This window comes from Vanessa cardui, chromosome Z (genome assembly GCF_905220365.1).
Source record: "Vanessa cardui chromosome Z, ilVanCard2.1, whole genome shotgun sequence".
NCBI lineage: Eukaryota > Metazoa > Arthropoda > Insecta > Lepidoptera > Nymphalidae > Vanessa > Vanessa cardui.
Window position 1 is genome coordinate 761,840 of NC_061154.1, and position 12,317 is coordinate 774,156.

At 36.5% G+C, this 12,317-nt stretch overlaps 1 protein-coding gene across 1 annotated transcript in view; it reads left to right on the forward strand.

Annotated features, from left to right (window-relative positions):
• The window catches only part of LOC124542869 (JNK-interacting protein 3), a 29,108-nt gene that overhangs the window by 6,791 nt on the left and 10,000 nt on the right, over positions 1 to 12,317 (forward strand). The window contains exons 10-17 of the mRNA XM_047120756.1: positions 704 to 1,016; positions 1,569 to 1,693; positions 5,241 to 5,409; positions 6,638 to 6,777; positions 7,600 to 7,748; positions 8,980 to 9,131; positions 10,322 to 10,510; positions 11,115 to 11,231. Of these exons, the coding sequence (XP_046976712.1) occupies positions 704 to 1,016; positions 1,569 to 1,693; positions 5,241 to 5,409; positions 6,638 to 6,777; positions 7,600 to 7,748; positions 8,980 to 9,131; positions 10,322 to 10,510; positions 11,115 to 11,231 (1,354 nt within the window). The remainder of the gene's footprint in view (positions 1 to 703; positions 1,017 to 1,568; positions 1,694 to 5,240; positions 5,410 to 6,637; positions 6,778 to 7,599; positions 7,749 to 8,979; positions 9,132 to 10,321; positions 10,511 to 11,114; positions 11,232 to 12,317) is intronic.

The window sequence follows — 12,317 nt, forward strand, 5'->3', positions numbered from 1 at the left end:
GCATAAATTATACATATGAAATAAACTATTTGTTATTAATATTAAACCAAAATTGATAATGTGTTTTACAACAACATTTTCTATGATTCATTCAACTTTTGTATAATTCTAACGAACTTTGATCGATGCTTGTGTTTTGATATATTTTTGGAAAAATAGACTAAAAATATATATATATATATATATACATGTAGTTGATCAATTAAAATTTGAACGATGAGTATTATTTTTTGTCCGGTACTGGAAATATTATTGTACTTCTCTTCACTACTACTACACAATACTAAATGTTCACGTTACAAATAGAACAGAGGACTTGGAAACTGAAACGTGTCACAAGTATAGTACGACACAAATTAGATGTAGCATCGGAAAATGCAATGGAATGAAAATAAAACCGGTTACTACCGATTTACACAACCAATAGAAATAGTTTCCTATCGCGCCATTCGACGCTATTCGTCGCTATAGATTCACGCGTCAGAGAAAACAAGTGCATGTATATCGACGCGTCAAATTGACGAATATATTAGATCATATGATATTACTAGTTATTACGTTTGTGCAAAGATCATATTCGCATAAGAAATAAATATTGATAATTTGGGATAGCGTACTCAATTCTGATGTGATCGGTTTTACGAATTTTGCCGATGAGACATCTAAGTTGTGTCGTACTATATTCAATTATGCACGTGCTTAGGAACGCGCTGAATGTGGTGAAGGACGACCTCATAGTGAAAGTGGACGAGCTCACCGGCGAGCAGGAGATCCTGCGCGAGGAGGTGTCCGCGCTGAGTGCGGCGCGCGAGAGGCTTCGCGAACGGGTGTCCCAGCTGGAGGAGGAACTGCGGCACCTGAGAGAGGCCGTCGGGGCCGGGGGCGCGGCGGGCGGCGGCGGCGGGGGAGGGGGAGGGGCCCACGACGACGACGAGTCTGACGTGCCGATGGCCCAGAGGCGCAAGTTCACGAGGGTCGAAATGGCGCGCGTGCTCATGGAGAGAAACCAGTACAAGGTACGACTCGATTCAGCGAACTCATTTATATTGATTCCAATCCAATCCAATCCATCAGCCCATTTCCGTCCACTGCTGGACATAGGCCTCTTCAATTGCACGCCACTGAGATCGTTCTTGGGCTACTCGCATCCAGCTCCTGCCAGCCGTCTTGCGTAAGTCGTCACTCCACCGTGCCCGAGGACGTCCTACACTACGTTTGCAGAGACGCGGTCTCCACTCTAGAACACGTTTCCCCCAACGGTTATCGGTTCTGCGGCAAATATGGCCAGCCCACTGCCACTTCAGCTTACTAATCCGGTGGGCTATGTCGATGACTTTGGTTCTCTGGCGGATCGCCTCATTTCTGATGCGATCCCGCAGAGAAACGCCGATTGATTATATTGATTGCCCGACCGCTATGGTTAGACTCACAAACGATGATGAATGAATGACTTTAAATACTATAACTATAATAATATAACTATAAGAGATTTTCACAGAACATAATCTTCCTATATATTGACGTAGATGTTAACTATGGTTGAATGGGTTTGGGTGTGTGTTCTGCAGGAGAGGTTCATGGAGCTGCAGGATGCGGTTCGCTGGACGGAGATGGTGCGCGCGAGCCGCGTCGACTCCACCATGGATAAGAAGAACAAGCAAGGCATATGGAACTTTTTTAGTAAACTTTTTAGGTAAATATATGTAATAGTTTAATGTACTTAGTATGTCTTTATTAGCACGGAATGTCCTCAACAGTGAGCTGGTCCGCCTTAATATTGGACGCTGTGGCTGAAATTGTTAAGGAAGCTTTTACTACTTATACCGTTATTACTTTGTGAGTAATAACGCAGGCAATTATAACAACCAAAGTGGCTCAGTGGTTAAAACCCCTAACCGATTTTAGAGTTCAAACTCCTATCTGCTCTACTATACTCAAGCAGGCTAATACAAAATTTTTTGAATAGACATTTTACAAACTTTAAATGACGCTACCACCGGTTCGGAATGCCCATTCTACCGAGAAGAACCGGCAAGAAACTTAGTAGTCACTCTTTTTTTTAAATTTATGATGAAATTGGCTTTGAAGAAAAACATGGTGAAATAAGTGTCTTGTATCGTATGTAATTATGTCATATGTTAATCCACCAATCTACATTGGAATGGCGTGGTATAAACTCCTGCTCGTCAAGGAGTTTCACGTAAATCAATTCAGTGATGGTCCAATGGCTGCTATTTTCCAATCTAACTACCTCGTGGGTCAAAGCCTAGACCTGTGTTCGAATCTCGTCATGGCTAAGATGATATGAAATTACACAAAGCTTAATCGTATCGAATTCTGTGAGTAAATAATTGGGTATACTGTATACCATAGACATGATTGTGCACTGCACAGTTGGTTAGTCTCCGTTGAGGCTCCAATCGGTCAAAATATTGTTAAGTTTTAATATTTAATTGCTTTTGAAGTCGGGTTATGCACAAGTATATTTTCATTTGTGTGTTTAGTTCTTAAGTATTTATATTTATATTAAGTAAGTTTAGCAATGCGAACTATATAAGTGCCTTTTTTGTTTTTTATCATATATGCCTTATTATTGAAAAATTGGTAATAATATTCAAGTCTTACATTGGGATCGAAGTAATGGATGTGATGTTGTCCAATGTTTATTTATTTATTCATTCGTTATTTAAATTTGTATGAAATTATTTATTAGCTATTGCTGCTAAATGCGATAGTCATTTTTTTACCAAATGATCTCTAAATTTGTCTATGCGATGCTATTGGTCAATGCTTGTGTCATTGAATTAATATTTTTATCGCTGTATTAATAATATAAGGAATCTTCATTAAACTGATGGAAACTCTGCAATGCGCTGTGTTTATATTAAAGCTCTCGAAACGATAGCAGTGCGAAAGTTTGGAATATTTTAAATCGTTGCGAATTTATTTTGGAATATTTTTAATATCAAAATCATTGGCTACTGCGTAAAGTTAGCGCTTGATTAAGTAATGATCCCATAGATATTGGTACTCTATAGCCATCTAAGATGTTACGTCCCTTGTGCAAAGCCTTACCGCTTGTGAATTATCTATATATGTTTATATGCTGTTTGTTTTCAATTATGTTCATTGCGCCATATTTGATATATTCGCTAAACAGTGCTTGCTTATATTGTTATCTAGATATCTAGTTAAGTCATTAAACATTATCATTCATAAATCTATTATAATATCTTTGATATTATTAGAGTTCGTTGAATTTTGAACCGAGATGGCCCAGTGGTTAGAATGCGTGCATCTTTCGACGATTTACATTCGATGATTTCGGGTTGAAACCCAGGCAAGCACCACTATATATATGAGCTTAATTTGTGTTTATAATTCATCTCGTGCTCAGCGGTGAAGGAAAACATCGTGAGGAAACCTGCATGTGTCTAATTTCATCGAAATTCTGCCACATGTGCACAGCGTGATGGAATATGTTCAAAACCCTCTCCTTAATGGGAGAGAAGGCCTTAGCCCAGCAGTGGGTAATTTACAGGATGTTACTTTACTTTTTTTTTATTAGAATTCAAAGTATTATACGCTTTCGTATGCAAGCTGTTTATAATGTATCGGCTTTGCTTACAATAGTAGCCATTATATTACAAATATTTATCTTATTTGTTCTGTAAATAGACTGTCGCGAAAATTAGAGAGCTAATGTAGAGCTTATTGCTTGGAAACAAAGTGTCATACTACCCCATAAACATTACCGGCGCCTTCAAGGTCAAGAGTTCGCTTGTGTATACTACCGCTTGACCGATACTGACATTTTGTTCAAACTAAAAATACTTCTGGTGTCAAACTAGCGAATGTTATTTAGTACATTATAACGCGTAATTGCAATACTACGCAAATGTTATACGAAATGAACATAAAAGAATAATGTGATTTTAATCTTTACGACGTTGATAAGATTCGTAACACTGAGCGCTCTGCGAGGGTAATAAATGTTTGCGTGTTATTTTAATATGTTTTAATCATCCTTGTTACCGCTGCAGCTCCGCGATGTATTTGCATTCGAATTTTTATCTTTCCAATCGAATTAGAGCTGTGTCATCTATACATATAATAAAATTGGAGTGTCTGTTTGTAATATTAAAATAGCCCTTTTTTACTCAATGCATATGTATGTATAAACGGTACATATACCAAAATAACATTTTTTACAATTTTTGTCGGTCTGTCTGTTTGTTTCGGCTAATCTCTGGAACGGCTGGACCGATTTTGACGGGACTATCACTGGCAGATAACTGATATAATAAGGAGTAAATTAGACTACAATTTTTTTTTGTTATATTCAAACGTGTACAAGGTCACGGGCACAGCTAGTCTCATATAAACTACGTAAAAGACACGCCCTGCGCTCTTATTCCAAAAGTCTTTATGTCTTCAACAATCAGAGAGTGAGATTATGAACCAATCCGAAATGACTCACCCGTGTCTTTGGCCTATTGGTTAGCAAATACACCAGCTGATAATGTTATGTCATAAATATGAAATCCAAAATGCTGTGCCTAGGTACTAAGTTGCCATTTAGCGAATTGTAATAAATTCAAATGTATGATTTATTTTAATTTGATTATAATCATTATTTCAAATGTTTCACGTGTTATATCTGATAAGATTTAAGTTAACTAAATCTGTAGCGTGCTGATAATGAATTGATCAAATTATTTTATTATATTTTTGATAAGACGGACTTAAAATTAACGATCGTAGTAAGATATGTTAACGAATATGTATCGCCAAAGAGTTAATAATTGGTATCTATTTGCTGAAATAAATACATTTCTGTTAAGGAAATTTATCTGTGAATTTATTATAGCTGATAAGACGAAATTATTGCATGTGTACATTGATTTGCATGAAACTGTTGTTTAGTCCAAAGTTATTCCTGTCGACGTTACAGTTGTAACTTTGAACCCGACCCCTAACAAGATTCATAGTTGAGGACCAATTAGAAACGTATATACACATATAATCACTTTCGACACACGAACTACATCTATTAAGATTTAGGCGGTCGTATTCATACCCGATTCCCATAAGTCATTGGGAATACCTAAGTTGCTGGGTTAGTTTATCCTTACCATATAGATGTATCAACTCTTCTTTGATGTAGCGTCATTAAAATGATGAGATGAGGCTATTTGAATGAGAATTTTATTTTAAATGTTTATTTTTTTTGTCGTCAGTACGTCGGAGAGGCCCCAGCGTCCCCTATCGACGCCGCAGCTGCGTGCGGTCGCAGCACCCCAGCCTCCTCTGCGACACTCGCGCACGCAGGCCGACTTCCTCGAGACGCAGCTCTCTGACCACCACCACCGTCGGCACGACCATGCACGTTGCGACCAGTTCCGACAGGTAACTGTACCATAATAACAGACACGACACACTATATCACCGAAAACCGAAAATACCTATAGTCTATTCTAATAACATCAAACGAAGAACAAACTGACCGTTGATATATTTTTATATATATATTACAATTTACATGTTCTATGAGTTTTGTTGTGTTAAATAAATGATATACTTAAAACAATTCCTTAATAGTATGTCGTTATTAAGAATACAATGAAATATATTAAACCACAAAAATCCACATTCCGTTAACGACTATAAGTTATTTAGGTTACTGCGCCTCAAACAATAATGTTTTTAAAAATAATCAAAGTCAAAAGTGAAAATTATTTATTGTTAAAATAGTGTGTAGTATGAGTAGTATGTGCGTCGGAATTTATGGAAAAAAATTAACAGTTGTTACATTTTTTAAATATTTTATGCCTCGTTGACCTGACAAAAATGGTTTAATATCGGCTGCACTACCCCAAAATAGAAAGCCATATGACATAATAACATATAAATGACTAAAACATACTAGGCTACAATAATTGAGTATTGAACTTGGATTTTAGTATCGCATAAAATATTACCTAAAGTATTTTTTCCCTTTCGCTAGACATGTTATTTAGTCGTGACCATTCAAGGTCAACGTGTTTTATTTGTCTCTAGATGGCTTAGAATAGACTAATGATCATTAATCATGAACGCAATGAATGTATGCTTGTGTGTGTGTGTGGTTTATTGTCAATTAGCCTCATCAGTCTTTTGTTTTGTTTTTTCCTTCTCCTCACCTAATTCCTTGTCCTTTGTTTCTTCTTTTCAGTTGAGCGCTGATGACGAAACTTCGAGAAATAATTTTTATCGACTTTAGTTTTATAGTTTTACTGTGAATGATTTAGTATAAATTTACATACAATATGTTTAAGTATACTCGTATGTGATATATGATTGTGATATTTTTAATAAATTATATTATAGTTAAAATATTTTGTTTATAATTGAAAACAAAATCTCATTTCTCACAAGAGAATATATATACAAATTAATTTATTTTATTGTCAAATAAATATGGATGGGTCGTACACACTGAACGTATCAAAGTGACTTCAAATCAGGTCAAATCAATTTTATTCAAGTAAACTTCACAATGAAGCGTTTTTGAATCGTCAATAATCAAATACTACCACTACTTAGTGAAGTAGTAGTAAAGTAACGAAGGAGTAAAGTGCGTGCGTGGTGCGTGTAGGTGCGGGCGCACGTGCGCAAGGAGGACGGGCGCACGCAGGCCTACGGGTGGAGCCTCCCGTGCAAGAGCGGGCAGACGCAACGTGGCGCCCTCTCGCTGTCATCGGGCGGAGTACCCGTGCCCGTGCCAGTGTTCTGCAGGTGAGTTTGTCACCACAGACTATAAACGATCATATCAATGACACTGCTTTTACCTTTCACAAAGAAATATAACAGTCCAACAGGATTTGATTTATATTATAATTGAATGCTACCTCAGAGAGAACTAATAGATTCAGAATTTAATTACACTCTGATTTGCGGGCCTTACGATATAAAACTTTCTTGTAGTAGTTGCCTAAAATAAAAATATCTAATATACCATATATTAGATATTTTTATCTTATTGTATAATTACATTAGTCAACGTAAACAGAAGCTTAAATAATTTTGACTAATCCGTTGGATTCTGATATACTTCTGACTTAAACTCATAATTATGTTGTTAGAAAACAAGCACATTTTAAAAAAAAATTAAATGTTTTTTAAAATATTCCAAAGATATTAAATTACATATATATTATACATATATTATAATTTGGTCGCAGAACTTTGACAAGATACGACCCACAGTTTCAGATATTCTGTCACCAAACAGCTGTTTTCAGTATTGTTGTATTAAAATTTGCAGTGTAATTAAAGTCTACACGCACTAGGGACATATATTTTAGCTGCCAATATTATTGTCATTGAAGATTTTTTCGGCAAAATTGTTAATATTACTGCGCTATTGTATACGGGCGATGTGAACACTTCCCATCGAGTGATCTATTACTCGTTCGTCCTATTTATTTTAAATGAATGTAATCTTTAAAATTACACAAGATTTAAACTATATTAGCACAAACCTGTGAAGTACTGTTTATAATTTTAGTTTTTTCACGATTTATTTATATAAATAATATATAAACGAAATAATTTCAGGCCGATAGCCGAGTCAGAGCCCCAGATGACGCTGCTGTGCGCAGCCGGTGTGGACCGGGGCGGTGGTCGCACGCCGGACGGCGGTTGCATGGTGGGCGACAGTGTCTTCTACGATGGCAGAGATAAGAAACAGGACGCTATGTGCTTAGGTCAGTTGCAAATCCTCCTTATAAAAAAAAAAAAAAATATAATCTAGTCAATTGGACATGGTTTCTTGTGCATACATAATATGCATAACATTGAAATTAAACTAGTTTTAACAGATTCAAATCGCGTATATTAATTATTTTTATCATCCCAATATTTCGAGCACTTTACAGCGTTCGTGTAGACTAAAACTAGTTTTATTTCAATGTGTAATAATCGCGAAAAAAAGACAACATTATATGCATAACATATTTATGTGCCTGATCTTTGCGGGATAGCCACACACGGCATTCAGACACATGCAGATTTCAATAGGGATATATTGGACATGGCTTTGTAAATCATTTTTTGAGTGTGATTCAAAGTGATTATGAAATTATTATTGTTATTTTTCTTAATATAATGGTCGCGTTGTAAGGCAGATGTACAAATGTTACAACGTGTATATATGTGTATTAGTGATCACGACGGCGTACTGTGAGTGAGGAATGACGACCGAGTTTAATTTGTTTGTTTATACTGTAAAACGCCCTTAGTTTTTATCAATCCCCGAAGAATTTGAGTATTCATAAAAAAATTTAAGAAACGACTTCTTTGGATCTTTGGTTGATATTAACAGTATTATTAAGGCAAACTTTCAAAATAACGAACAATTTTGAAAGTTTACATTTTATAATTTTAAGGCATTTAGTTTGAAAATGTGCTTATTATGGCAGAAGCAAAGTTATGGGTTAGACTCTAATATGTTTTAGTACGATGGACCAAATTCCCTATACTATTATTAATTTGTGTGTTTGGATACTTTACGTTGCCAACATTTAGCCGTGGCAATTCCAATTAGGACATAATTTAAACGTAGTATGATAATAGTAATTTGCGAGTGACAAAAACCAAAACAAGAGTGATCCTATGTATATTATATTAACTTTAATCGAAACTTCAATATAATTAATTCTATTTTCGAACCCATTGTTACCAACTGTAATAATATTGTTCGTTTCAATTCGTCAATATTCCATTAAATTATACAATGATGACGAAACTATTTTATATTATTTTGCTTTATGACTAAGTCGACTATGAGTAATAATATTCCATATACGATACATATTCCAAATGAGTTTTCTTTTTTCAATGGTATGAATAATTTGTCCATATAGTTATCGTTTATTAATGTTAATATATATTTAAATACATGCAATTTTATAATATGATTGTTTTTGTGTGATGTAGCTTACGAAATGAGCAAAGCTCAGGGCTCGAACTCGCCGGAAGTGGAGCAGGGCGACGAGCAACTACCGGGCTCGCCCGAAGCGCCCGTCGAGACATCGCTCTCCTCCCTCGTCTGGATCTGCGCCAACACTCAGAACAAGGGCATCGTTATGGTATATATTACTTAACTAGCTTTTGCCCGCGACTTCGTTCGCGTGGACTTCAGGTCCCGTCTAGTCTAGTAATCGCTTAAAATCGCTTCGTAAATAAGTCAAAAATGGTTATTGTGGGTTATTCCTAAGAGATAAAAATGTGTTTTTTTACGACCTCACATTAGAAACCTCAAAAATTGTAGCCTATGTGTTATTCTGATGTATAAGCTATATTGTGGTAAAGTTTCATTCAAATCCATTCAGTAGTTTTTATGTGAAAGAGTAACAAACATCCATACATACAAACTTTCGCCTTTATAATAGTAGTAGGATGATACAAAGTTAGGCTTACTGCCATAATTATAGTCAATCATCATCCTCCTGCTTTTATACCAATTTTATTTGCGGTCGACGCATGTTTACTCCTACCATACCTCTGTCAGACGTCATCTCACAAGTAACTTTCTAACCATATCTTCTTTGACGCAATTCATCTATCGTTTACCTCTATATTCATACACATCCATGCTCAAGACCGTGCAGTCGATATGTTATTAAATATGAACTATTACAAAAATTGCACTGTCAGATCTTGTACTAGAACAGTAATTTCACAAACTGGTACTGTTTTTCGGCCTTGAAATGAGTCGTCGGGTATTTTTTAGTTTAATAACAACAACAACAGCCTGTAAGTTCCCACTGCTGGGCTAAAGGCCTCCTCTCCCTTTGAGGAGAAGGTTTGAACATATTCCCCCACGCTGTTCCAATGCGGGTTGGTGGAATGCACATGTGGCAGAATTTCTATGAAATTTGTCACATTAAGGTTTCCTCACGATGTTTTCCTTCACCGCTGAGCACGAGATTAAATGAATTATAAAGACGAATTAAGCACCTGAATCAGCGGTGCTTGCCTGGGTTTGAACCCGCAATCATCGGTTTAGATGCACGCGTTCTAACCACTGGGCCATCTCGACTCAATATATTATAAAAATTCAGTTTAATGTCTTCCTAATTTATTCAAGAGTTAAAAAGAAGTCTGCAAATAAAAAGCAAATTATACAGAAGTAATCAAAACAAAGCTAGTATTCATAAATCAATATAAAATAGAAAGAAGTCTGAAAAGGAAAAGCAAATTATAAAAAAGTAATCAAAACAAATCTAGTATTCATAAATCAAGTAACTTTCAATATAAAAATATCTTTCGTTTGCAGATAATCGACGCGAACAACCCAGCGGACGTGATCGAATCGTTCCCGGTGAGCGACAAGCACATCCTGTGCGTGGCGTCCGTGCCCGGCGCGCTCGACGACGACTACCGCGAACTGCGCGAACGCGACGCCGCGCCGCCCTCGCCCGCGCATGCGCAAGCGCACAACGACGCTGACACCAAGCGACATTCGGTAACTGTCAAAAAAAGTATTCAAAATCTATAGTACGACACAACTTAGATGTCGCATCGGCAAAATTCGTAAAACCGATCACATCCGAATTGAGTACGCTAGCCCAAATTATCAATGTTTATTTTCTCACACGAATATGATCTTTGCACAAACGTAATGACTTGTAATATTATATGACCTAATATATTCGTCAATTTGACGCGTCGGTTTACATGCACTTGTTTTCTCTGACGCGTGAATCTATAGCGACGAATAGCGTCGAATGGCGCGATAGAGGGCTATTTCTATTGGTTGTGTAAATCGGCAGTAATCGGTTTTATTTTCATTCCATTGCATTTTCCGATGCTACATTTAATTTGTGTCATACTATACTTTATTCAAGTAGGCTTTTACAAGCAATTTTGAATCTTCATTCAACACTCCATACTAAACAAAGCTACCATAATATTACCGGCAAGAAACGCAGTAGTTACTAATTTTCAATATTTTAAAATACGTATTAGTTACATACAATTATATATGATTATTATATAAAAACTTGAAATACAAATATTTGCTGACGGTAATGCTAATAATGACTGATATTGATTTATGATTTTCGTAGCAATCTTTGTTCTGCGTGGGCAAGAGCGACTCGACGGACAGTCAGAGCAACGGGACCATTACCAGTAACAGCAACGGAACGGGCGAAAAGGAAGTGGTAGTGGGCAGTACGAGACTGGTCAGCGTCATTTATTTACACACTTCTAATTGGTTAATATTGCATGTCTAGGAAGTTTCTACTAACCACAATTACTTTGGCTGTTAATTTTGATTGGTAGTAATTAGTGCTTTGGTAATATGGTTTATGGAATGTTAATTTAAACGGGCCTTAAACATTGTACTCGTCACAGCCAATGTAAAAATATGGGTATACATACCATGCATACATACCATGATCAGACCTGCTGTCCTGTATGGATCAGAGTGTTGGGCTACAAAAGGGATGACTGAAAGACATTTGCATGTTGCGGAGATGAGAATGCTGAGAGGAATGTGTGGTGTTACCCGAATGGATAGAGTAAGGAATGAGTACATAAGAGGAAGTTTGAAAGTGACACCGATAGCCGAGAAGTTATGTGGAAGGCGACTATCATGGTATGGGCATGTAATGCGGAGGAATGAGGAACACATTGTGAGGAAGGCCTTGAGCATGGATGTGGATGGATATAGAGGTAGAGGACGACCAACGAAACGATGGATGTATTGTGTGAAAGACGATATGGCTAGAAAGAATGTTACTTGTGAGATGACGTCTGACAGAGAAGTATGGAAGGAGAAGACATGCTGTGCCGACCCCAAATAAAATTGGGATAAGGGCAGGAGAATGATGACATAACAGCGAGCGTTTGAACATTATATTACGAAATTCAACTAAGAGTTAAATATTATTTCGCCTATAAAGTAGAAACTTAGTTACAAAAACTAAATCTTGTGTAATAAAAAAAATGATATTGTAAAAAGCTCATTTAAAATACGCAATTAAGATAAAATGTTGTTAAACGGCCGCTCGCCAATTCAACTACGTTGAACATATGTGTTATAGTCCAGACGTGTATACACAAACAACATTGCTCTCGATTCCTTTACTGTCCCAATACAGTTGAGCAAGTCCGGCCCAAATTAAAAGAACACTTACAGGACAACGGACTTCACGTAGTAATTTTTTGATCTGCTATTGTGCATTGGAAAATAGAATCAGCCTTACATGCAGGTTTAGTGTAATATGTGCAGGTTTAGTGTGGTAGTGTTTATTTGACAATCAATA